This window comes from Pygoscelis adeliae, unplaced genomic scaffold (genome assembly GCF_000699105.1).
Source record: "Pygoscelis adeliae isolate BGI_AS28 unplaced genomic scaffold, ASM69910v1 Scaffold189, whole genome shotgun sequence".
Lineage (NCBI taxonomy): Eukaryota > Metazoa > Chordata > Aves > Sphenisciformes > Spheniscidae > Pygoscelis > Pygoscelis adeliae.
In genome coordinates, this window is record NW_008825543.1 from 1,970,804 (window position 1) to 1,997,774 (window position 26,971).

Here is a 26,971-nt window from a genome sequence, read left to right on the forward strand (position 1 = left end):
AAACTATACTGCGCTCCAGCCTGATTCAGAAACCTGCTGCCAGTAATGGTCTTTCTCCTAAATTTCCAGCACTGAAGCGAGAAATCCATCCTAGAGCTTTATGGGAAGCTTTAATGGGAAATACCTGAGAGCTGAGATGTGCAGACGTAAATGGCAAAAAAGTGGCAATTCTGCAGAGAGGCACCTTGGCAGTGAAGGCTGCTCCTTGTCTTTGGTTTCTATTTTAGGCAGTAGGTGCAGTAACACTCCAGCGTGCATTCCCAGAGCTGATACTGTTCTACTCGAAACAACCATTTTACACAAATGCAACATTATTTGATAGTATTCACCCTGAAGGGCTAGAAATCCTAGCATGAAGGGAGCAGTCTTAAGGCTCCAGGGTTGATTGGGCTTTTCGCTTTGTCACTATTACATACAAAGGTAAGCAAATTCAGCCAGTGCCTTGCACCTCCTGACCAAGAGCATCATTTCAGAGCCCATCCCGGTGCCTCCATGGGTCATTTCACGTGGAGGGGTGCAGCCAGCAGCGAGGTGCTTTGGGACCCATCTCCCATCAGGCACCTGCGTATGTGGGGAGAAGCTGCAGTTCTTGAGGAGTTAACGGGTGGCCTTCTATCTAGGATCCGAGATGGGGAATTAGTCCCTTCATGCATGGACTTATTCAGCTGTTTTTTCTGGCACCAGGCATTTCATCATGAGTCAGCCTCATTGAAACACTCGTAATGAAAACAGACAGGTAATTTAATCATGGAAAGTTCCTACAAAGAGATTCAATGTCTTCTAATGGGAGCCTGCTGGGGGGAACTGGAAGGGAATCCAGATGTATCTTAGCTCTGGTACAGGCTGGGCAAAATACCTAACAGAAACTTTAATACGATAGGTATGTTGGAGCGTCATGTCATATTAGATCCTTGAATGGCTCGTACACTTATCGCCACGGGTGCTACACTGCAATGTATACATGACACAATATGGTATTTTGCTAATCTCTTAAGATAGTGCAGAGTTTATGCCTGCAGTCTGTGTTATGGGGGTATTAGACACATAAATCTGCGCAGTGCCTTTGAAGGGCTGCAGTTCCCTGAATTGAGCAGCATTCTGCTCTGTCACGTGGGGCATTTTGCTGGCCCGGCGTCCTCTGAGCCAGGGATGATATTTGGATTTGCAGATTATGTAGTTAGGCACTTTTCAAGCCATATTTGTAAACATACATCAAAAGCGATTGAGGAAAGTGCTGTATCTGTCCCAAAAAACTTCTCCGATTCACGTCCGAGTATGCAAGCCTGCAATCTGTCCTCCCAGTCTCCGCTGTCTCTTAGGTGGCTGATCCTGGAGACCTCTGGTTTCCATTGCACTGATGTGCTTCTCCCTGTACCCGCCTGCTCCCTGTTTCACTGTGCTCCCACCCATTCCGACCTGCACTGCTTCCCTCAGTGTGTCTCTCCTAAAACCTTCCCGTGCCCCATCATTGTGTCGTGAGTGAAGAAAACCTGGTAGACTCAGGGGGATGTACAGAAACACGACCACCAGCAGCCCAGCCCCATCCCGCTCCGCCCCACTCCTGCATCGCTGTGCCTGGAGCCTGGGCTCAGGGATGAACCCAGACTTGTAGGGTTGGCACCACGCCGCTGTTCTAGTGATGGGTCGGTAGTTGTTTGGCACTGGAAGGGCACCCGTAAGTTAGGCAGAGGCATTATTTCTCTCTCCAAATACCAACAAGAAGCTTCCTCCTGTGGAGATGATTCCTTTCTTCTTCCATGTTCACAGGAATCATCATTATTCTCTGACATCATCATTTGTTGTCATGGAAACCAAAGCCGCAGGAAGAGATGCAGTGAAGCATCCTGGTGTCAGTGGGTGCATCTCGGGCACTGTGCTCTGGACACAGGGCTGTGGGATACCTGGGTGGGTATAACACACCACAGCACAGCGTGTGGGACAGGAGAGCAGCGGGCTCTGCTCTCCTCTTGTCCTGTGGTCTCTGAGCAGCATGGAGCCATCTCGCCTTGACAGGCTCAGTGAGAGACCCCAGGCTGCTCCTCCTGCCTATGGGGGAGGCAGGAGGGTGCAGGCAGCACCCTGTGCAGGGCTCCGGCTGTGTCCCAAGGCACCCGTGCCAGGCACAACTCCAAGCACTTGTCCAGGCTGGAGGAGCCATCACGCATGAGGTGCTGTCTCCAGCCCAGAGCCGCAATTCCCAGTTGGAATTGGCCTGCACAATGCTTGTCCAGTGGTATCTCTCTTTATTAGCCCTGTCTAACCTCATTACTAGAAAGAAGCTCAATTTAACGAGCTGCTGGTGCCCCAAGGGAACTCTGGAAAACAGTTGTTTTTCACAAAGACTGCTGATCCTTCATGTCCGGCGTTTCCGTTCCCGTTTGGCCATTAATCAGGTGTTTGCATGGAAGCGGCTGTGTGTCCCTGACAGCCCAGTGTCCCTGCTGTTTATTCCTCAGGTGATTTTGCAGCCTCGTCCCTGTGTCGGTGGCGCAGGCTGGGGCGGGGGGCATGCGCGGGCAGTGGCTCTGCGGGCAGCGCGGGTCACTCAGGTTTGCAACACCCAGCAAGGCACTGGTCTCATGCTGGCCTCAACCTGCCTCTAGTTCTCAGTATGTCATGAAGGCAGTGAAGTATCCTGATTTGCACAGGTGTAACTAAAGCAGGATTTGACCTTCTGCCTTTTTTTGGATTTTCCTTTCTGAAAGTTCAGGGCTTTTGAGCCAGGCTTGGGCTGCCTGCTTAATCCTGCCAGAGGCTCCCTGCATCTGGCCATGGGTGTTAAGCCAGACCACTCACATTCACACCTGGTGTTCTTTTATATCATTAAAAACTCAGAAGGTAAGGAGAAAAGAGAGAAATCCAGAAAATAAACGTGTTTGTGTACCAAACGTGTCTTTACGTGACAGGAGGTATCAGGGCTCTTTCCAAGAAGAGGATTTATCTGGAGGAGGGTGCAGGGGAGCATCTCTCTGCTATGAGTGTGAAGATATCTTTGTATTTCCAGCTGGGGTGGCACATTTCTCAGATAAATCTTAAGATGCTTAACAACCTGCTCTCTTACCTCCTGGGGACATGAACCAGAAAAAATAGTCGTCCCTCTCTGCTGCTCCGTCCTGCCTCTTCTGAAGGCTTAGACTTGTCCAAAGCTTCATGCCTCTTCCTCCGTACCGCAGCCAGGCAGGGAGTAATCGAGCAGCAAAACGGGATGCAGCAAGACAGCTCGGCATGCGGCTGCAGCAGATGGCATCTTTGTGATAAGAGGTTTTTCCAGGGACAGGCAGTCCCCCGTGCATCCCTCTCCTCGCAGGGCAGCGTGCACGTGCTGCACAACACCCTGCGTGCAGAGCGTGTTCCTGGCCCCCGTCTAACAGCATCGCTGTCGCTGTGGGCCACGGGGCCGGCCGCGGCTCCACCGAGCCCTTGGCTCGCCTGGCGGCTCTCGTCTCCTTGCCTGATGGTTGCCAGTGTTTTCAGTTATGCAGACACCGTGTTGCGATCAAACGGCTATTCAAATATGCAAATCCTGGTAGGAAAGACAATGTAAATTGTTTGTTTATCCTCCTCTCTTCCCCTTGCACAGCCCCCAAGGCCATAAATTATTAACTTTTGGAAGAGATGGCATATCCTCAACAGCAGCCGCCGCTCCTGGCAGGGATGGGATTTGTCACAGCTTGGGCAGGTTTTCCTGCAGGAGCAGGGAGTTGTCTTTTGGTGGGGTGGATGGATACTGGGAGCCCATCAAACCGAACAGGCCATATGGCCGCAGCGTTAGTTCTCGGCTCGCTCAGCGGTACGGGCTGGACTGGGTTCGCCTTGCTGAATCCTGCAAATGTGAAAATAATGGGGTGGCAGCAGCATCTCCGAATTTTTAGGCAGAGATGGTATCGTAGGAGGCTTCTGTGGCAGCAAGGGGTGATGGAGATCGTCTGAGCCTTATTGTTTATGCATCTGGAGAAAAAAAAAATCTCTGCTGTAATTTGGCTTTGTTGTGCTGCCTGTGGAGTCTTGTGGTCGTCCTTCAGGCTTATTTTGGAGAGAATCTAAAAAGTTTACAATCTTTGTTACTCTTGGATGCCCATGGTCAGTCATAGCACACTGACAGTCTGTGTGCTCCCCTTGCGACCGCAAAACTTTCTCATTATTTCTCATGGTTTGGGGAAATCATGTCAACTTCAGTGGAGGAGGAACCTTTGCTTTAACTCCTGTGCATGCATGTTGCTTGCCAGCTCTTTGCTCTGTTTCCAGGTTGCGAGCCAAGATTTTGAATTAGATTCCTTTTCCTATCTTGTCCTCCTCCCCTCAACCCCCAACCCCAAAATAAAATCGGAATTTGGCTGCTATGAAATCACCTGTAATCTGTTTGTGCTTCTTCCAGATCCGAGCAGATGGTCCTCCCCATGGTGGAATTCAGTATGAAATGGTGACAGTTTTCAAGGACGGGAGCCCAGTCCTTCGAGACATGGCCTTCTCCATCGATCAGAAGTATCTGTATGTCATGTCAGAGCGACAGGTAAGGCGTCTGCTTCTGTACCTCCGTGGTTGCCGTTTCCTTCCGTAAGGAGTGTGTTGGTGGAGCACAGGGAGCTGAGGTTGTGTGCTGAGCCCCATGGTGCCGAGATTGGTACGTGTAGATGGAGCACCAGCAGAAGCTCAGTTTTATCTGCCTCTGGCCAGAGATTGAAATCAGTGCACAGGGGAGAGAGTTGTTCCCACTTACTCTTGTCTGCAGACGTTGGAAACTGAGCTGAGCTGCTGCGGAGAAAATGTGGTTCGGGGCTCTGAACCATCTCTGCCTAGGTAACAAGATCCTGAGCCACGAGCATTACTGACTCACTCCCTGCAGCGATGTTGGCAGGCTGTTGTTTTGTGTAGCTTTGTCTGAGCATCTTTTGTGATGGCTTTATTTATTTACCGGTATATTTTAAGTGGTTGCGAGTGAGTGATGCTAGTGCACAGAGGTGGGACCAGGCGTGGTGCAGGTAGGTGCTGTGCAAGCAACGTTAACACTGAGTCTGCGCTGTGCCGTCCGTTGCCGTGCCAGTCCTGCTGCCGCCCTGGAGGTGGTGCCCACCCCGGACCAGCCCTGCCCACTGCTCCTGCCCTGCCTGCAGGCTCGCGGTGCTGGGTGGGGTGCTGGTCTGCCGGGAGAGCCTTGCCCCGGCACAGCGAATGTTCCTTCTTGGCTCTGTGTAATCAGGAACAAATCATGCAATCTTTACCACAATTTCTCATTTTAAAAATGGGAGTAGTTTTTTCCTATATTACACCGTGGTCTTACAAGGAAAATTCATTAGCGTCTGTATAGCTTGTAAGAGAGGGGTGGTGTGAATACATCCACACGTTCACAGCGCTTTGACCAGGGCAGACCGGTTGACAGACGTCAGTCCTGAGCAGCTAAAGTCTGCAGCTCAGGGACAACTTCTCGTTCCCAGGAGGCGACTTCTTTGGAGTTGGTTTCCTTGCACAAAGGAATGTGCAAGGAAATCCTTGCATTTTCCTTCCCTGGAGGCTGGCAAACCTGCGAGGCAGGTCTCGGAAGCGAGAGCCTCATCTCGCTCGGCACCCGCGTGAGCCGTCACGCAGCATCCCAGAGGGAGAGCCCGGGAGCGGGTCACCGCCTCCCAGCTTGTGCCGGTGTCTCTGGGACTCAGCACTGTTTACTGTCCACGCGGACCTTCTACCGAGCCTGTTTCTCAGCAGGATAAACTCCTCTTGTGCAAAGAGGGACCAGACTGCAGAAAGCAAAAGCAAAATTATTATGATGGGAATTTATGGCCAGTGGTCCACGGGAGTCTGTTGCTTAGGGGAGCCAGCACAATGTAAATAATCTGGGACCTTCTGTTCTTTGAGACAAGAAAACGCACAAAGCCCCCACCATTAAGCCAGACTTCTGGGTTCACTGACTCTCTTGAGCATTTTATTGGCTATTACTCACGACTGTGTAATTCAAATTAATAGAGCTGGTGCCTTGTGGGTGGTGGAGACAGGAGAAGGGTTGCATCTGAAGATGTCTGGATGCTATTAAATTGTTCTGTGTTGAGTTAACCCTCTGGTCACTAACAGCTTTCCACGTCTGCTGGTAAACAAATATCTGTCCTCCCTCCCACCTGCTCCGAGCGAGATGCTACGGAGAGGTATCAGTGTGAAGTGCTCAAAGATCTACTGATGGAGGTAGAGAGCGAGCAGCTATCGTTACAGCTTGCCTTGCACTAGGGAGCTTACAGCTCCTCCCAAAGCCAGCAAAACTGTTTTCCTAACCTGTAGCAAAACAGAAAAATTGGCAAATACTTAGCTTGGTTATAAAGTTATTTAAAGCCAGGAATAAATACTTTAGAAGAGTGCAAAGTCTTCTTCCTGCTAAAAGACTTAACTGAACGAATCCCTGTGGTTAAACAAGGCATTATATGCTTGTTATAGCAACTCGGTGATAGAAACTGCCATGAACAGCCACAAATTTAGGATCCCATTCCAGCTTGGACTTGGATTAGACTGTAATAATGAGGATCTATGCAAACTTTTAAATCAAATTATTTTATTAAAATGTTAATGATGTGGTCATTTATCCCAGGAGCCATGTGCTCCTCGTGCTTATGCCAGGGAGGAAACGATCCAGCATGTATCTCAAACAGTTGAGGAACTGTTTTCCTTAGGAGGAAAATCCAGTGGGAATGCCTCCAACTCATCTTTTATGAGGCGAGAGCATCTTAATATTCTTCAAAGTGCTAATTTGCTTAATTGTGAAACAAAAAGATGTGAAGAGAATTAGCAAATAATAGAATATTCCTGGAACGTTAATTCTATTTCTAGCCATGGCTCTGGCAAAGCGCTCGCCTTCGGGGAGACTCCAGGAGCGGGGGGACGCGGTCCCTTCTTCCTTGCTGGACTCACTGTAGGATTTGCCTTTTGCCCTTGTAGAGATGCGTGCTTTGGGTCCAGAAGTCCCGGCATGCCGTTACATATGGATTTTTTCAGCTCCTGTGACCCCACTGCCCTAATCCTGGCAATGTGATAGTTCAGCAAAGTGGAGGGGAGAATATATTTTTTCCTGAGTGCTGTATAAAGGAGCCTGGTGGTTGAAAAGGGGTCAGTGCCAAGAGAAGGAGAAAGGTCCACCAGCTTCAGAGGGCTGAGGCTGTAAATGGTGGGAAGTGCCCTCCGAATTACTGAGAATATACAGTAAAAATGCCTTCTGAAGTCTTGAAATCTGGAACAAAATGAAATTCTGCCACAGTAAAATGACATAGAGAGCAGCTGCTCTTAATGTTGATCTGCTGCATGTCAGCGTACTGGGGGAGGATTGTCCAGAGCCTGTGATTTTAAATATCTGCTGAGAAAGAAATAGGATACATGCCTATGTCAAAACACATCTTTCAAAAAATGTTTTTTTTTTTTAATGGAATTCAGCTAAGAATCCTGTGCTCCCCAATACTGATCGGTAGCAGGTCTTGAGCTCTTGCAGCTGTGGTGTTAGGTACAGACCAGCAATGAAGGGCGATGCTCTGTGTTGGACTGATTATGCTGAATAAACTGAGATGTGTGGATGCTTCCCAGCAAAGAGTAGATGTAACGTTGCGGTATGAAGCCCATCTTCCTTCCGTGCTAGCAGCAGCTAAGATCAGCTTTTTGTTGAGATGCATTAGGGAAAGTAGTTGCTTCATCCTAAAATCTGGAGTTGTGGTTGTAGGCACAGTCCTTCCCCACTCCCCCTGGCTCCTGTCCCAGCCCTGTCTGCCTCATTCCAATTTATCCGCAGTCCTTTTGAGCTCTCCATGAGCCTTTCATGTTTCATTGCCAACTTCTTCCAAAGCAGAATATTTGACATTTGATTTCACTCCCACAAAGCACAGAAGCAACAGTTGCACAGCCCAGTCCGGGGGAGAGAAGGATAAAGAAACTTTGCTTCCAGACACTTATTCTGAGTTCTTTAACCACATGATTTAAGAGTGCTTATTAGGAGCTTTTACCGGCTCTCTTTCCACTGCACCTGGTTTCAAATCTCTCTTATGGCAAAAGAGAAACGATTCTGACCCTGACTATTTAAAGCAGAAACTCATTTCTCAGCATTGCTCTAGCAAGCAAACACCATTTCTGCCCACAAGCTGAGCAAGGCTTGGGTAGCGCTGGATGCCGCTGAGGTAGAGACGTGTTGCGTTATTGGAGCTGCGTGGGGTGCCAGGACGGGAATAGCAGTGGGGCTGGGGAGCGGGGCTGCCAGGCGTTGGCAGACTTATGCCATGCCCTCCGACCAAAATAGCGGTCGGTGCTGCGCATGGGTCGGCGTTGGGGGGGACCGGCACAGCTGTGGCAAGAGGACTGGCACCATGGCTCTTCTCAGCCGGTGCCCAGCGTGAGCTGCCTCTTGTTTTTCACGGGCAGACAAATTCAATTAACGGTTTCTATAAGGAAAAAACCCACAAAATATTGAAGTGGAATCAGTAGCGTTGCTGTCGTGATGGGCTCGTCGGCTGCTTCGCTGACCTCCGCTGAGACCAGTGAGACGTGAGGGTGCACATAGGGCTGGGAGCCCCCAGCGATCGAGCAGCAAGCGAGGGGTTAATGGCAGTGCAGGGCAAAACCAGTGACAAATGCCGTGGGGCCACCAAGAGCCCCCAGATTAAAAATCTTCCCATTTTAATGGTGAGTCTGCCATGGAGCCCACACCAACAACCCCTGCATGGGCAGAAAAGCTGCTCCGATTTCTTGCTTTCAGAGGGAAAGACTGAGGCTTACAGGAAAAGTGCTGGTTATATTGAGAAAAAGTGTCTTTATAATTCAGTCCTGAAGCATTAATTGTCTGTGCATCAGGGAGATGGTAGGGTTTTTTAATGTTTGAAAGCTCAGTGCATTTCAATTAAATAAGCTCTGTAGGATGAGAGCAATTTTATGACTCTAAAGCTGCCACCCCTTTTTACTCGCTCTGTGCAAGTTCAAACTGTTGCAGCACTGGTTTCGCATGCAGCAGGTTTGACTTTGCTCCCACGTACACCTTCAGCAATCGAGAGCTAACCCTGTGAGAAATGGTGGGCATGCTTCAGCACGGAGATTATATAAGCGTCAGTGGAATTGGGGCCAAAGATTTTTGCAGCTCTAGATAGAAGAACAAATTTTGTTATTTTTAATCTGGGAGCGAGCGGAGACTCAATCAAACCCGTGGCAGGCACCAGGGCAGGGATTGCCGTCTCCAGAAGATTTCACCACCTAATCAAGGGCTATAAACACAAAATTTAAAACAGCACGATCAAAATACGGCAGGGCTTGTTGGAAGGGATATCCCTGCACTAGTGAAGAGAAACATGGCCCAACAGGTCTCTTCCCTTCCCAAATGCAGAGCTGTAAGCCCTGACTGCAGAGGGTGCAGGAGGCAGAGATGGGTGCAGGAGGCAGAGATGGGTGCAGGAGGCAGAGATGGGTGCAGGATGCTGGCATGTGCAGAGGAGCCAGACCTCGGGGCAGGCACTCCCCCTCCTCTCATTTCCTCTTCCCCACGTGCAGACACACCGTACTAAGACGTATTTTTCCTTCTTTATTTTCCAACACTTTTTTTCAGCTAATGATCTATCACTTGTTTGTGATAATCATGTGAAATACTTTGATGAAGTGCTGAGGTGACGCGATGCGGGTCTGCTCCCTGATGGGTGAAGCAGCACCTTCCGAATGAGATACCTGGCCAGGACGTTGCAAATGCAAAATTCATCTTCCATAAACATCCTCCAAAATCCCTGCACATTTCATTGCCTCAGAAACACTGCTGCTCTCAGCTCATCCGTAGTTACTTCAGTGGTTAATTCTGCCACAGGGGGATGATTTCATTCTGTTTTTATACGGTATGTAACAGAGCGGCATTCTGCTCCGTAACCGGGAAACTCACTGTTCCTGTGGCAGAAATAATAACACATAATCACCCAGTGAAATGCAGATAACATCAATTAGCACGGCAGAGCTCAGAGGGCCATGGACCTCTGTAGCCTGAGATGTACTGAGGAATCCTTTGCTCCTCTAGTGGGTACCAAATGCTCCGTGGTCGGTCTGCCTGCGTGCGTGATGCTGAGCCCCTCCGTGCCCATTGCAGGGTAACCTTGCCTTAGGGGGAGGCAAGGAGGGTCTAGAGGGTGCGGGCTGACTTTTTGTTGTTTTCAAGCAAGCACTCACTAGGGCACCTGAGCGATTTCTCGTGGCCGATGTGACATTTTTATACCTGGTTGATGTAGTTCAGAGACCCTTACGCAGAGTGTTATGAGCGGAGCTGTGCTCCCACCTGTCGCTTGGCGGGGGGCAGCGAAGACTAATGCCAGCCCCTACAGATTCCCCTCACGCCGTGGCGAGAAGGGCACGGTGGCGGCAGCGGGGGGGGCAGAGCCGGTGCCTGCCGCTGTAAGTGATGGCCCCCGGGTGCTGGGAGGGGGCCAGCGCTCGCTGCCGGGGGACTCCTGAAGGTTGTTTGAATGGAAGAGGCGGAAGGGGCTGTTTTATGTGCCTGCAGCCGCTTTATCCCAGCCTTGTCTCTTAACCAGTGAGGAGCAGTGCTCTAGACATCATTACCATGTGTGCGTCAGCCCTGGGTGGCATTGACCAGTATGACCAGTATTGACCTGGCTATGAGCATCTCGTGGGCACGTGCTGCTGGCCCCGCGCTCCGCAGAGGGCGGAGGGAGCAGGCAGCGCTGCCAGAGCTCGCTCAGACCTGTTGCTTTTCCACCGAGTGAAGTTCCCCCCTCTCTCTTCCATATACATCATCGTGGCTTTAGGTAAAGAAACTGTCTTTTAGTCTGCTCTGTTAGCTGTGAAATATTTGCTTTGCAAATGCCCCCGTGTCAGGAGCTGCAGATCTGCAGGAGTCTCTGAGGATAATATGTTGCGCGGCTCCCTGTCCTGTAACCCCGAGATGTTTAAGTCCTGTGAAAACTGCTTTGCTTTGGACTGAACTTTCTGGATGCTGATTGAGAGGGAGGCAGGCGGGGTCTGCCCGGGTGATTTAGAAGAGGTTGGAACTGGAGTGAGAGCTGAGGAAAACAAGGAATTCCATCAATTCTGGAGTAGCGAGGCTGTAAATACTGATGGTGTCCTGAAAAGAACTGAGAAAACACAATAAAAAATGCAAGAGATGTGGATAAAAGAGTCTGGAGTCATCAAGAGGGAAAAAATGAACTGATTAAATTTTTAACTACATTATCTGCTAGTTGAACAGCCAGTTAGCTGGACATAATCTTAGCAAAGTTTGAACCACTGGGACAAGGAAAATGGCTCAGCTGAATCCCACCAGAGGTGTCCAAAATCCCGCCTCCCATGAACTACTCCATCCGGTCACCCTGCGCCAGCGCCCATGCAGATAATTGCGGGTGCAGTGGGATTCGTCGGCCCCGCGCATGGCTTGCCTGGCAGGGGCTTGCTGTGACCCTCAGCGTCACCAGCCTGGCTGGGACCTCCTGCTGCTCCAGCACGTCGGGGTGCGTAAACACGCTTGCCCAACTTGTGTTCCTCCACGATCGCTGCCAGAAAGGCATGAAATAGCCATAAGCAGGGGCAAAGGGGGAGTAGAAGAGGGAGATGAAAAAGGGAGTGGAGGATGGGGAGAGAATCCCCCGGAGCAGCGTGGTCCTTGCTGCAGTGGAGCTGCTGTCCCCAGGGAAGGGCTGTGCTCCACGGGGAGGTTTGCGCCAGCTCTGTGCCGTCCTCTTCCACCACCACCTGTTCATGCTACACTCTCCTAAAATTCATGAGTTGATGCAGGTTTTTTCCACTTTCCTCCCTGTAGTCAATTAGGAATAATTAAGAAATTCAGCTAAAAACTTGTCTGAGATCATTAACAATACCTACCTGACAAGAAGGATGTGTTAATTAACATCAATTGACCAAAAAAACCCCAGCCTGGCCAGGTGGGACAGCATGCTGTCTCATTTTCCTGCCCTGCTGGCAGTCCATTTGTCACGCGTGCAGAGCTCTGGCCACGGTGGGGCTGATGCGTCGGTGTCCAGGCCGGTTCCAGTACGTTCCTACAGCCCCGCAGCCTGCTGAGATTTATGTACAGACCCAAAACATTCAAGCATTCACGGGTGTGGAGTTAAGTGCAGAAGTCTTTGAGGTAACGAATACTTGAAAAGTAAACTTTCCTGGAAGAAGTGGTAAAAAAATGCCCCAATGGAAAAATTCAACATCGGGGTCAGTGGGTTTGTTTTTTCTAAATGAGATCTATTTTAGACATTGCTCATGGGGTTGTTTCTCTCAAGTGCTTGCTAGGTTTGCTTTCAGGGTGTGTTTCTTTGTTTTGATTTGTTTTTTCTTTGTATTAGTCTATTTTTTCCCCTGCCAGTCACAGCCACAGGGTTCCAATGTGTTTGCTTCGGCGTTTGCTTCCCTTTCCAAATCCTCCTCTTCCACAGACCTATTGTTTGATTTTCAGGCAACCACAGTCCTGAAATATTTCCAGAATTTCCCTTACGTGCACGTATACACACACGCCCCTTCTCAGCTCACCAGTGCGTTGGGTGTTTGTGAGGGGACTGCTGACAACTCCTTGATAGCTGCAGGAAGGTCTAACGTCCCTCCAGATTCGATACCACCTCCCCCACTCCATCTCGAAAGCAAGCTGGGGTTTCTGATGCGGCTCTGTGGGTGATGCGAACGTTCATGGCTGAGTTTGAGCAATGCAGGGAGCGCTGCAGAGCTGTGGGTTTGCTGCGGGATTTGCATGTTTGGACGGACAGACAGATGCAGGTCTCCTGTCCTTAATACAAGCAATGAGAGAGGGAGAGAACTGTATACCCAAGAGTGAAAATTACTTGAAGGAGAAATCTGAAATTTCACACTCAGTGCTCAGCTATGAAATTTAAAAGCAAACCTCAGATACCTCTTTCTCTCTACTAGAGCTTTTTTAACTTTTTCTCTCCCCCCCCTCCCTACGCTGCTGTAGTAGTTTGTCTTCTCAGCATATGAGTTTGGCGGCTGTTCAGCCGGTGAGGAGGGGAATTGTTCACACTGGGCGCTAACAAAAAGGAAACATAACTCACAATATGGTGAGGGGAGCTCTGAAATTGCACAAATTATTCTATTTTATACTTTAATTAGTTTGAATTAGCAATGGGAATAGATGCATAAAATGATCCAGTGAAGGGTGAAATGGAAAAAGGGATACGGTATAGACTATCACTTTATTATTATGAAGTTTGCAGGAAGTAAGCACAGACGATGTGCAGGCAGTTGCCCCGCTGAATCTTTTCCCTATGAGCCCAGACCTGAGGACTCTGCGAGGAAGGACGGCAAGTTGTCTCATGCAGCACTCGCTGCCCTTGGACACGGACTTTGCATGCGCACCTCGGAGCCTGGAAGGCTTGGGACAATGTGGCACCTTTTCTGGTGGCCGTGAGTGGGGTGGAGAGCAGTCTTCTCTCCAGACTTGGCTCCTGGCTCTTGCTAGAACCTCAGTATCAGCGTCAGACTGAATTCTGTGGCTCAAAGGGGCAGAAGGATTTAAGAGAGTTCTGATCTACCTCTGAGCGTCCTTTGCCATTTTCTATTTTTCCCCTCAAGGTTCTGAAAAGTTCTGCAAAATCAGATGGTCTGGGTTTTGGCTTTCAGTGTTTTGGGTTTTTTTGTTTGTTTGTTTCATTTCAGATCAGTTCAGGGAAATACAGCTACAAACATAGGTTCCTGCAATAATTTTGAAATGAGCTGGGCTAAAAAATGCAGTCTAAGTCCCAGTGCAAACCTCTGAATGCACTCAGCCAGTAGGACCCTTAGGCCAGTCCCACTGGCACAGCTTTAATGCAAACAAGTATTCAGCTTTAAAACCGAATTCCCACCAAACTATTTGAAAAGTTCAAAAACATTCAGAAAAAAGTTCCTGCAGATTCTAGATAGGTTGAAAATGATGGATGTGCCCCAGGGGAACTGGCTGTGTAATGGTGTTTCCAGCTGGGACTAAATATAAAAGTTAAGGCTGGTTGAAAGCAGAAAAACAACTGTTTGTGGGGTTTGTTCTCACTTTCCCTCCTCCTTCCCTGGCAAAATGTTTCCCCTGTTAAAACTTTGCTGTAGTGAAAATGTTGAGATTTTTCTAGAGCGTGCCAAACCGTGGGTATGGAGGAAGGTACAGAGGTTTCACTGGGAAGCCTGGGACCTTTTCTGGACAGCAGGCAAGTTCAGCATCCCAAATGAAAATCCTGAGCACCGAACCCGGCGCAGCTCCTGGCCAGAGCTGTCTACACAAGAACCCCCTCCAGCCCCAAGGGTGCCTCCAGCCCCATCCCTGCGCCGTCCTCGGGAGCCACTTGATAACTCTGGCATTTCTGGCCAATGCTAGTGAGGAAAAGGAGCTCCATTAATAATCTTCTATTTATTTTAGCACCGCGCAGGAATGTGCCCAGCAGACTAAACACTCCGGCCTCCCCTTTTTTGGGTAGTGCAGGGGCCCAGAAGGAGACCCGAGCACTGAGGGTCTCTTAGCAGCTGAGGTGAACGCAAGTGCTGGCGTGCTCCGTGCAGCCTCAGCCTGGGGTCACGATGGCCCAGAAGGCTCTCGGAGGCAGGGACTTGCCTTTTGCTCGTAAGTGACACACTTAACGATCCTGGTCAGTGCTGGGGACTCCAGAGCACTACCGTGATAGAAGTCAAAACCAAAGTGGCCGAAGTCAACTAACGCTCAAGGTAGAATTTGGTAAAGGCTCGCTGCCTGCCCTGCTGCCAGCTGCTTCCCTTGCTGGTTGGCTGGGCCAAGGCTGTGTAACGGAGTCAGCCCGCGGTAGACCCAGCCGCGCCGGACATGCGCTGCACACGTGAGCATCTCCCATCTAATCTGCCACAATATGGATGGTATTTAGCACTACAGTTCATGAATGATATTTTCATTGTCTCCTAACAGGCCACAGTTGTTGCAGGCTTTTTCCCATCCCTTTAAGAAATGACTCTGAGGCAGGCAACTGTCAGTGTCTTGGGTGCTATTAATGTCTCCATAGAACATGATGATAAGCATCATTTTTTTTTTTATTTGGGGAGGAATCAGAGGGGAGGATGGGTGTTAAAAAAAATAACTCCTCCTTGTGTGGCTGGGCCTTTGTGTGAGCAAGCCGACAGTCCAGCCCACAAAAAGAATTTGCTTAAAATCCTTCCATCCAAAAAGAGCTGACCACACTGGAATAGCGTTATTGGAGAAACTGTGCCAGAAACAGCATTCCTGTGACTGTGGAGAGGAGTGCGCAAACTCCAGTTGTTAGTCAAAGACAGGCTGGATTTTTCCATTTTAGGTCTTTGCTTTCAGTGCACGTGGCCCGGCTGGTGACCTGGGACCCAGCTCGGTCCCTGTCGTCTCGTCCAAGCAGGATGCTGGAGCAACCTGTGGGAGAAGCATCCCTGTAAGGCAGCAGCGTGGTATTGGCGGGTCTGGGTTAGGCTTTGTGTGGGTGTGGGGTTGCTGCAGCAGAGGATGCGCCATTCCAGAAAAACTGCATCTCCATCCGACGAGGGACCTTGATCCATCAAAGTGCATAAGGGGATGGCTGGCTTAGGGCTCTCCATGTCCTTACAGGGGTGCAGTGGGGCTCGGGAATACAGTTCAACCTACCACCACTCTGCATGCAGAGAGAGCCCCCCGAAATAGCCCCCTGGTCCCCTCCTGTGGTGTCCACAGGGATGGGGGACTGCAGCACCGTATGGGAGCGGAGCTGCTTGCCCCAGCTGGGCTCCAGGATGGTGGAAGGAGAGGTGAGAATGTCATTTAGATCCCAGCTGGCAATTTTCTATCCTTTCCTAATGGACTGAACGTGGTCCCCATAACTATAAATTCTCCTGGCTTGGGTCAGTTGAAATTGGAGACTTAATGCTATAGAAGGGCAGGTTTTTATTCTATTTTTGCGCTCTGTGTAATCACATTGATGGCAGCAGTGTAACGGTCTTGAATTATGGGTGACCAGAGAAAAAAAAAGGCACCTCCTTAGCTCCCTGTTGTTATTGTCTCTGGGTGCAGAGCAAAATGTGTAGGCTCCAGGCTAGATTGTGTAAATCTCGTTAGAAAGCCATTCCCAGCTAATGAAACCCTGGGAGAGAGGGATTTGACTTCCCAGCTTTCAGCCTTATAGCAAAGGCTGGAATAAATCCATCTTCAGTTATGTGTAGGCTGTTCTCCCCTCTCCCCCATTGCGAGTGTGTATTTATTGGTGGAGTCGAGATACCGTCCTCGTTGCTTGAGATCAGCTGCAGGTCAGCAATTTGTTGCATCTGCACCTGAATGATTTCAAGTGACAATTATCTTCTCTTAAAAAAATAAAAACTAGTGTGCAAAGAGATCTCACCTGGTCTTTAATCCTTCTATGGAAACAGCGATCAGATGTGTAAATAATTACACCTCCCCCACTGCGAGCCCGCTCTGCAGCTTGCATGGCAATGTGTATTAATTCAAGGGGCCAGAGCTGTTAAGGAAAGCTGTTGAAACGAAGTATCGGAGATAAATGCATCTCATCTTTCCCTGCTTGTGTAGGCTGAGAATGTGCCTGCCAGAGCCATAGATCCCACTTGGGGTCATGTTTGTTTGGCTGCGACTATGTTGCTCTAAGCATGGGTTTACCAGCTCCTACTGTGTGAAATACAATTGTCTTTGTCCTCCTTTGCTTGATGGCCATTATGGTGTTTGCTGAAGTTTTGAGAGCATCTGCTGTATTATTGGTCTTATTAATATAAAGACGTGGCAGACACCTCGTAACGCAGACTCTGGCTTTCAGCTCCAGGATGTGTGCACGGACGTGCTCCTCCTCTGCAGGTTACGGGGGCGATTTGGAGACCCTGACATCCAAGGCCTGCTGCCCTGCAGAGATCTCTAATCCCTCGTGTTCCAGCCCATCCTTGTACCGTGCCTTCTCTTCCCCGTGCAGCACCTCGCTGCAGACGCTGAAGCAGAAGTGTTTATTGCTTTATTCTCTGTTTTTTCTTGTTTCGCCCATTTTTTCTCACCTGCCTTGCCTAATGCATGCGGACACAGGGGAGCTTTTTCCCCCTCCATGTCTAACTGGGCTAGACCGTGCTCAGGGTTTGCTGTACGTCCTCCAAGTGTCTGTCGGCTTTTGCTGCTGAGGGCAAAGCTCCGGCCAAGCCTGCAGGGCTGGGGGACGGTGCCCAGCGATGGGGACGTCCCTGCGCAGACCACGGCACCTCGGGCATTTGGGCAGCAGGAAGGGAATTGCTGTAGGAATCCCTTTCTGTGCTCAGGCACAGGGGCTGCCAGCCGCATTGGTGGAGTATTTCAGGCTATCAGTGTTTGGTAAATATGTGCTTGCTTTAATGAAACAAACTTTCTGTGTTTGAAAACAACCTGGGAAATGTGTTTGTGTAAGAAAAGGTGCTGGTGGAAGCAAAATCAGCTGTGCCTGCCTGTCATGGAAGTGGGAAAACATATAGCCCTCAGCAGGGACTATATGCTACAGCTGAGATGAAAATCCAGTAGTGCAGAAGCATCCAGGCCCTTCTGGGACAGCACGGGTTGCTGGAAATATTTGCATTGTTTTGCATTTGCTTTATCTCCTGCCTGTCCCAAAGAACAGAGGGTATCCTGTGCATATAATGAAGTCTCTGAAGTTTTGAATGCTTTTTTTTTTCCTACTCTAACTAATCTTTTTTAATGCTTTACAGCCTCATGTTCTGTAACTGAATGCATTTTATTTAGAAAATAACATTTAGTGCCACTTTGGATTTCCAATTATTCTTCAATCGGACTTTGAGGGCCTGATGTCTTTGTCATTTCGATACGCACAAAAGATGGCAACATCAGAGCAGCCAACAGCAAATTATTTCCACTACTGATTACTAGGCTTGGGAGTAAAATATGCAGGGCCAAATTTAGTCTCAGCATAAATCTATTGACATGAATTAAAGTATTACACCAGCAGCAAATTTGTCCCACGGCTTCCAAGGATGCTGGAAGAAATCAGAGCAACCATAGCTGTCAGTGAAAACCACTGCGAATGTCTCCTTGCTGCAGATACTAATGTGAACAGCTCTGGGTTTTCATATGAAATGTCTGGAGTCGATTTGTGCTGCTGCACTGACAGCGCTGACGTCTCGCCTCTTCAGCTCCCAGTGCACGGCAGAGAGTGAGTCTCTCCCACGCGTTTTTTGGGCATCAAAAGCTGCCAGCGCTGGGAAGGGTGGGAAGCCGATAGGTGCCTGTGATAACTGCAGGAGCCTCCTCCCTGCTAGGTGACATGGCTCAGTCTGATCACCTCGGGGACATGCGGCGCGTTCGCAGGCGCTCTGTTTGCTAGATAGGGCCGGGAAGTGCCAGCCTGTCTCTATCCTGTGTCGGCAGGTTTCCCCAACAGCCAAGGGGTCTTTTGAGTCAAGGGAAGGGGAGAGACTCAGTGACAGTGGGAAAAGCCTCCCAAGAACGGGAGCTGCAGCGATGCCGACTGTATCTGTCTGTTAGTGTTTGTGACGGACTTTAAGGTCCTTGGAAACACCTTCTGTAACAGGAGGAAAAGATGAGTGCTATACAACAGTAAATGTGTTGTAATAATAACAGATTTTCTTGTAACTTGTTGCAAAAGCAGAAGCTGCCGGCTCCGACCTAACGGGTGTCCTTCGTACTCGGCGAGGACACAGCGGCTTGATCTGCGTGTTGGAGAGCTCTAGCGTTAATGCTGGCCTGTGATGAAACAGCTAATTAATGGCGTCTGCTGCACTGCCAGAAGTGTGTGTGTGTGTGTCTGTGTGTTCGGAGAGGGCAGGAAAAGGATCCCTGCAGGACTGCTTGCTCCGAGGCTGAGCAGCCCTGCAGCCTGCACAGGGCTGGTGCTCCAGGCTTGGTCTCTGCCACGAGAGTGGACCGTTTCCAGGAGCCAGAGGCCATGCCCGGTGCTGCATGTGGCTCTTCTGTGGGACTGGAAACCTGCTCAGGCAGTGATTTGACTTTTACAGGAGATGGGGTTGACCTGAACCTCGCTCCATGCCTTCACCCCATTTCTTCCTCCTTGCCTCGTGGGGTTTCCTCTACGGACTCACCCAACTTGTGCTATCATGCCCCTGTCCTTCGCTAGGTGTGTATATGGGCAGAGATGCATCCCTCAAGTTTTCTGCCCTTTCCTTGCCTGCGTGGCTCCCTCCCACGCTGCTTGCCGCACACCTCCTCCCTCCCAGCTGCCCGGCGAGGCAGAGCAGCCCTGTCACCTCTGTTTCACAGCCTGGGAGTCAAGACAGAGGAGCGGTGACGCTCCTGTTTGTCTAAATTTACTCTTTGAGTCTAAACTGTTACTTCAGGGCTCCTCTGTGGCCTTGAGAGAGCAAGTCGGGCACCTTATCGTAGAGTGAGACACCCAAGGTTACCAGCCACAGAACATGGACAGGGTCCGCCCCGGAGCGTGGCTGGTGCTTTCTCTATGTGCATCCCTACGGGAAAAGTGAAATGCCTTGTTCAGAGTAGTAAATTGGGATAATCCACATGTATTGTCTTGAGGCTTCAATGCAAACGATAACTTAAACTCCAGCCCATCCTGGTCCCGCGGTGCTTTGGGCGGAGGGTGTGCAGGGGCTGCACGGGTACCTGCCGTGCTGGCTGTGGTGGCACGCGCCTGGCTCGTGGTGGGAGCAAACGCGATGCCTTCTGCGTGGAGTGAGCAAACAGCTTGCTTCGACAGCTCTTTGTTTTCCTCCCTTTTGATGTGGCCCCTGAAGCTTTGCCGTGTTGTCTCCTGAGATGTTATTTTTGGTAATCAGCCCCCCTCGCTGGCATGCCTGTGTGCGATAACAGGGCCGGCGTGCTACAACTGCCATGGGACGGTGGTTTTCTTCTTTGGGGGAAAGGGCTTAAAGCTCATTTTCTTTCAGAATTAGAGAGTTTGGGATATACTTAGGAGGGTTCATTTCTCACACTGGTGGTCAGGTTCCTAAATTATATTTTTTGACAGCCGTATGTAATGATATACAAATGGGAAAGTGATGGAGTAGCAGAAAATTGACTGGCAAGGACAGCTTAATGTAGTTAGAGAGCAATACTTACTAAAAAGCCATGGAGACTACGGCAGTGTTCCTGGAGCAAACGAGTAGTAGGACCGTGGTCAGGCTGTGAAAACAGTAACGATACGACTCTGTGACCTTTAAAGCTACTTAGAGCATTCAAATGCTTTGGATTTTCAAGGCTCTATAAAATTACACAAACCAGTCATGCCTGTGACTTTCCTCCTAGGTTTCTGCAGTATTTAAACAATTCGAAGAACCCTGAAATGGTTCACAAAATGGGGAATCAAGGGTGGCTCGCGTGCCTGCGTTGCAGCGTGCAGCCATCCTTCATGATCAGCTATGGAAAAGAGCCGAGCAGGGTCTGGGATAGCTGTACTGAGTCCCCCCCTCCCTGTCCCGAGACTGCCCCAAAACGCACCATCCCCGGGGAAAGGCAACGTCCTGTGGGACGAGCCCCGCAGCCCTCCCGGCCAGGCTCCCGCTCGCCCAGCCTGGGATGCATGATGCTTTCCCGGGAAAGCAGGCAGAGAGGTAAGCGGGCATCGTAGGAGCTGGAAGCCGTCGTTTTCTGCTCAGCCCATTCTCTGGGCAAAGCTGCTGGTGAATAATAATGTCAGTCACACGCGAGGTGCAGGGCAGAGCTGAGGTTGGGCTATTTAAATGATACTTGCGTGTGCCAAGAAAACAAACAGAAAGGGCCAGTCAAAGCTTTTCAGTGTCATTGACACCCTCGGACGTGCCAGAGCCAGGAACAAAGCCCGCATTGTCGCGGAGCACAGCCTGCGAGTCTGTTCGGAGCGGGCAGATGCGGGGTTGCCCACCCTGCTGTGCTGCGGCCAGTTGGCCACGTGGGGTCCCTTTCAAGGTGGGTGGCGAGACATGTCCTCCCGTGCAGCCCTGAGCTTTCTCCTGGGCAAGGAGGGTAAACAAAATGTGGCCTCTGTGTCCCCGTGCGTGCCAGGGGTGGCAAGTGGCCAGGCACTTGAGGGGGGATGCTGTAAGGGCAGGGATGGGGAGAAGCCGTATGGCAGAGGGAGCTCCAGCTCTGCCTCCGTGGTGGCTGGGAGAGGAGTGGCATCGGGACACTGGCCCCGACACGGGGTCCCCAAAGCGTTTTTGAGCAAGTTGCTGCAGACCTTGTCTGCATGTCCCTAGAAAGTGCCGTGCAGAGACCTTCTGCCAAGCAGGCTCTGGAGGAAGAGCAGCAGCGGTTCATCGAGGCAGCCCGGGAATGGACACACGGCGCTGCTCGGGCCGGGCTGCAGCCCTTGTGCTGTGCCCCATTACGCTGCTCTCTCCAGCGCGAGTCCCTCATCTATAAACTGAGGATAATGTTTCATCTGCTTCTGGAAGCAGCTGTGGTCTATTATTTTGTGTGTACATGTGTTGCCCGTTCCAGCAGGGCTACAACTTCTCTTAAAGCTCCTGGGCATGCCAGAAACGCAGGGAACGCGCTGCCGTTCAGGGGCACTGGGTCTTGGTGACCGTCAGGTGCAGCCTCAGGTCCCTGTGGGTTTGGCTGATTTGCTCCATTGCAGTACATGCAGCAACGGAGCGAGGCAAGGGTTAAGCACGGGGCCCCACTGGAGAGAGGGAAATAACCAGTGTGGCAGGGGAGCGGGAGGGAGCCGTGGGGTCCCTCGCTCTGCAGCGAGCGCTGGGCTCCAGCTGCCTCCCATACATATGCTGCTCATTTTTCATACTGAACACAGCTGCCGCCAGCATCTCTTTCCTACCCCTGTTCCTGCCAGTTTTATGAGAAAAGAATAAAGAGGGGAAACAGATAACTGCAGAGGTTCATTTGCCAATTGTCAGGCTGCCGGTGCATCAGAAATAGAGTCATCGGTCTGCTTCCTCCACCGCACCGGGGCTGCGCAGGCATCTTTTCATTAGCAGCATTATTTATTCATGGCCCCCCCAAGCTCCTCTCCTTTTTGGAAGAAGGGACCTGCTGGTGCTCCCGTTTTTTCCAGGGTGGCTTTGGCCTTGATTAGCTCGCTCCGTGTGTGGGTAGGATGGGAGAAGTTGCCTTTCCCGGAGACCTCAGCCACTACCCGGGGGTGAAGCCCTTCCCTTTGCCGGCAGGCTGCTATCGATCAGATCAGCGAGGGCGGTGGGGTATGGCTGATGCTGCAGGCTGCCCCTCTTTCTTTAGCTTGGTAATTAGAAGCTCTCAGAGAGAGGGAAGAGAGGTCACTCATGGAGTGGGCCTATTAACCCTGTCCCTTGCCAGCTACCCTGCAGAGAAATGCCCTTCAAGCAGCTGCTCTGGTGCAGGCTTCCAGCAGGAAGGCAGCTGAGGGGAGGGAAGATCCCCTTCCACCTCCTCTGCCCCACACGTGGGTGGGGATTCACCTCCCATGGGAGGTTTGCATCTGAAAAATGTAAAGGCAGGGACTAAATTTTGCCTAGAAATGTTGGTAGACTCATCTCTCTCATACAGCAGCAAGAACCACCGTGGTGGTGCCCCATGTCCTGCCAGAAGCAGTTGCCTTGAGGCAGAAGACAGAAAGCAGGTCATATACCCACCAGTCCTTCTGGTGCATCCTCACAGATTTTTGGCATTCCCAAGTTGGCCCTTAATGAACTGATCTTCCATGAGTCTGTTCAATGCCATCTACTTTCAGCCTCCTGGGACAACAAGTTGCACGTTTCAATAGCTGGGAGGACCATCCCCCTCGTTTCCAGCCTCGCTAGAAACTGAGGGCTACCAATTTTCACGCAAGCCGATTTATTTTGTGGTTTCAGTCAAAGTCCATTCAACCCCATAGCTTTTCCTAGAGCAGATCTGTAGGCAGACTCAGGAGCAGTCTGCAGGATCCCCCTCGCAGTCTGTCGGATCTATTGCTGTACTGATGCCAGTGATATTTATGGAAATATATGCAGAAGTTCCTCAGGCTCTGATGGAGCAGAAATAGTTTCATGGCATTATTTGCCCAAAATGCCACCGTTTTGAGTGCTGTATCCGGACAGTGAGAAACTGATGTCAAAGTAACTGTTTACAGCAGGAGCTGATATGGCTTCTAGGGACAAGTGACTTAGCATTGCAGCACTAGGAGCATTAATGCAGCAATTCTGAAGTTTATGTATAAGCTCTGAGCTTATATCACCTCTGCCTTTCGTCAAAGCAATGCCATAGCCCCAGAGCTCCTCTTTGATTCCGCTTCTCCCGTGCAGCAAAACAGCAGCCCAAGGAAAAGCAGGTAAAGATGAAAGCTAAACTCTTTGCCCAACCTTCTCTGGCTACAAAAACCGTTCCAGCTTTTATTTCAGATAATGGGAGGTCCTTGGTTAGTTTTCCCAGTTTCCCAGGGACGTTTCCAAGCCGCAGGCAGCGGTGTTTGCTCTGCGGTGTGCAAAGGGAGGGGAAGTGGGTGTTTAAAGTGCTGACTTGGTGGTGGCACTGAAAATGAAGACATGTCCCAAAGGATGTGAATGTTGTGGGGAAGGTTTGATGGGTGAAAACCACCATGTTGTGACTTGTGACCCACCAAAACCCCTAATTGTGTGTTTAAAGTAAACCCCAGACTAGCACTGTTTCTTCTGCCTCTGTCTTGGCAAGTTGCCTTTGGCTTCGAGGCCTCCTATCACTCATCTTGTGGTTAGCTGGTCAGGAGTCACCCTAGTAGTTAGGAAAGGAATGTTAAAGGCCTGTTGTGTAAACCAACCGCTGTCTGAACAGACTTTGTTTTCAATGTAAATCTGCTGCAGGGAATGATTTAACCTTCATTTATTCTTTTTTTTATTATTTCATTAAATAAGATTTATACAGGTATAGTATTGGAAAGGTCATCCATCCCCCGAGCTGTGGGAAGAGCTCTGCGCATTCCTCCCTCTTCACTTTCCTCCTTTACCCCTTGTTTCGGGGTGGAAAGCACAAAGACTGGGTTTTGTTGCCTTCCTGGGAAGTTAATTTATATCTGCATGGTACACACAACCCCCTCAGCCCTCCTGCCCCCCATTCCCACACTTCATGAATCCTCCAAGCTCAGTGGTATTTCAGCTGGAGTAACCAGGAGCCCCATTGAACCGCTGTGTAGCTTTTGCCCAAGGGAGTGCATCCCGGCTGAGGGGAAGCAGGGGGGTTATTCCACTCCTCTCGCTAAGAAAACACTAGATGACGTATCTGATGACTGCAGCAAGGACCTGGGGTTTGGGCTCAGGTTTTCTGGCTTGCCATGCTGCTAGCAATTCGCTCTGCAGACTTTCTGCAGGCTGCTCCTCTTGTATCTCTGAAATGAGATATTTTATGTTTTTCTTGTTTACTGATATGTTATGAGGCTGAATGAGGTTTTTTTGCAAAGGTATTTAAGATCCACAGCAGCAGAGCATCAGTGATTTGACACACCAGCATAGGTGTGCTTACAGTCGTGCTCTGTTTATCCTGCCAGCTAGGCTGGCCATCCAGCTCTGAGCACAGCATCCACCGAGAAGCATCCCTAGTCACATAGAGAAGACTTCATCCAGGCACGAAGGTTCACAAGCCGAGGCGGCAGAGCTGGAAAGGTTGTTTTGCAGCTTTCCTAGCAGCAACCTGTTCTCCAGGGCTTTCCTGAACCCAGAGAACAGATGGTGGGGCTGGGGGCTGGGATGCAAGGGCGAGGGACTCTTGTTGACATTACCTTTACCAGAGTTGCCTTTCATCATTAGCATGTAAATGGCACCAAGCACCCAGGAATTATCCATCTATGATCTCTTCATTAGAAGAGGCCTCTGATCAGGTTAATCTTGCTTTCCCCTGTGGAAAGGAGGATGCTGAGCAGCTGTATCCCCCAGCAAGTGAAGGTAGAGTGAATTTCTGAGACGGAAGGATGCTGCAAGCATCGGGTTTTAAGTGAATTGGCAGTGATTGCTTTGGCTCTTGCACAGAAATGCAAGGGCTGAAGTAGCGGTGTTGATGGTAGTAATTGAGACTAATGGGACTAGTCCTTTGCAGCAGGTGCCCTGGAATACGTGTGTGGTGGATGCTGGCTAGCCCGGGTCTCCTGCGGAAAGGAGGGGAGCGGAGGAAACTTCCAGCCTGGTGCCTTTTTTCAGCCTCTCAATGGTCTGCTCTCCCTCTTGGGAGCAAGCAGGGGGGAGGGCGGAGGAAATGTGTTCTAACAGTAAATATGGCCTTGTTATTTATCAATGCAGAGTAATTGAAGTAATTTCATGTCATTTTTAAATGCAGTGCCTAGGGATCTAATCTATCTGTCTAATATTAATGGGTAATATTTGGTTGCCTCATTCATTCATTACTGTTTTCATTAAGACTCTAATCCCATTTAGGAGTCTGTTTGTCATTTTAAACTCCTCTGTTTTATCTTAGCCTGCCACAATCCTTTTTAACAACTTAACCGAATTCATGAGTTCTAGGCTAGCAGCTTGGGGGAAGGGGCCTCTGCTGTCTAGCATGTGGTTTTTATGGGGAGAGAGGAAAAACAGACGGCTGAAGGCAATTGCAAGCAGCAGGCACTGAGCTTTCCTGTGATACACACCACTGAGATTTAGGTCTTTCATAACAGATCTGGATGTCGCGTTTCAGAGCATGGAGCTCCCTTCTCTGACACAGAGAGTGCATTGACACCTACTTTGAAACCCCCATCATTTCCAAACCAGTATAAGAAGCTGCTTGGAGCGGGCCGTTGTTTATAAATGCTCGGGGTGTTTCCAGACAGGCGTTATCATTCTCTCCAGGGTATCCCCACTTCCAGTCGTTATCACATCGCAGGTGCTCCAAGGCCGGGGTGGTGCTGATGAGGGCTGCGGGGATGTACATGGAAATGTAAACCCCCAGAACTTCTGTGCTGGGGCAAACTCTGAGCAGCGCAGTCTTTGATTTCAGGGTGAAGCGAGCTGCATCGGTGCGGCTGGTACCCACCAGCGTGGTGCTTGTACCAGTGCTGCTGCCCAGGGAGCAAAGACCCCGCAGGAGATGGGGCCGGAGGGACGGCTGTTCGCTGCAGGCAGCAGGAGGGGAGGTTTGTTCTGCTGTAGCTCATGTTGCAAATATTCCCAGCTGGGCATCTCCTGACGGGACCGGCGTCAGCCCTACAGACGGCATGGCTGTTTGCTCTCCAAGCTCACATGGTCTAGGGACAGCGTTAACACAAACCTGGCCTTTTTCTGCCTAAAGCCAGGCAGAGCATTGCACAGAAGAAATGAAGGGACTTCAATGAAGTGAACTGAGATCCTCTCTCCAAGGAGGGAACAGCAGAGACTGAGATGCCCCTGCCTGCACCATCCAGCGTGATCACTGCAGACAAAAGTAAACACCGAGTCAGAGCTGTGACCGAGGCGTTTTGTGCCGCAGAGCAACCTCTTCCCACCCCCTGATGCCAGGGGCTCTGTCCCCTGTCCTAGCTCTCCTCCTGGCCGGGTCCCCGCACCCTCGGGCTGCAAAGCACCTAGGAAGCCTTGGCGGGGTCCCCGCAGTGCTGCCGGGCATCACCTGTAGTGCCGAGTGGGCGGCAGAGCCGGGCATCCCCTGCGCTGCGAGGCGTCCAAGTCTAATTAGAGTCCCAGGGAATAGAACCATTGTGCTGTTAATGACTCTCTGGCAATGTTCTGACTAAAACAGTAATTTTAATAAGCGCAGCCCAATTGTAAGTGTTCGTTGAACACCTAATTACATTGGTTATAACTCCAAAATTATTCAGAATTCTATTTTTGCCACTTCCTTGCAAAATAGAGAGGGAAAGAAGCACACGCTTTATAATTATTCACCTTAATTAATTTTCTGAGCTTCTGTTAAAACTTTTAAATGACTGCAGGGAGTGTGCTATGAGTTACATGGCAGCAAGGCAAAGCACTGAACGCAGAGGCCGTGAACTGATGCGAGATGAAAGTTTACTGTGTTGGATTGATCCCCACCTGAGCCCAGAAATTTTGGAAAGCTGCTCCCCTTTTATCCTTATTAATTAGTTCCCCTGAGGCCTGGACTAATCAGTGCTGCAAAGGCCACTGCTCATTGGCTGGGTGGCGGTGGCAGGGTGGTCTCGCCGAGCAGCGTGCCGTTCGTCAGAAGACGGTGCCAACGCTTCAAGAAGCCACTTCT

General features: G+C 50.2%; 1 protein-coding gene across 1 annotated transcript in view; it reads left to right on the forward strand.

Moving 5' to 3' along the window:
- The window catches only part of PLXNA2 (plexin A2), a 151,370-nt gene that overhangs the window by 47,098 nt on the left and 77,301 nt on the right, over positions 1-26,971 (forward strand). Inside the window, 1 exon segment of the mRNA XM_009331952.1 lies at positions 4,376-4,510. Within this exon segment, the coding sequence (XP_009330227.1) occupies positions 4,376-4,510 (135 nt within the window).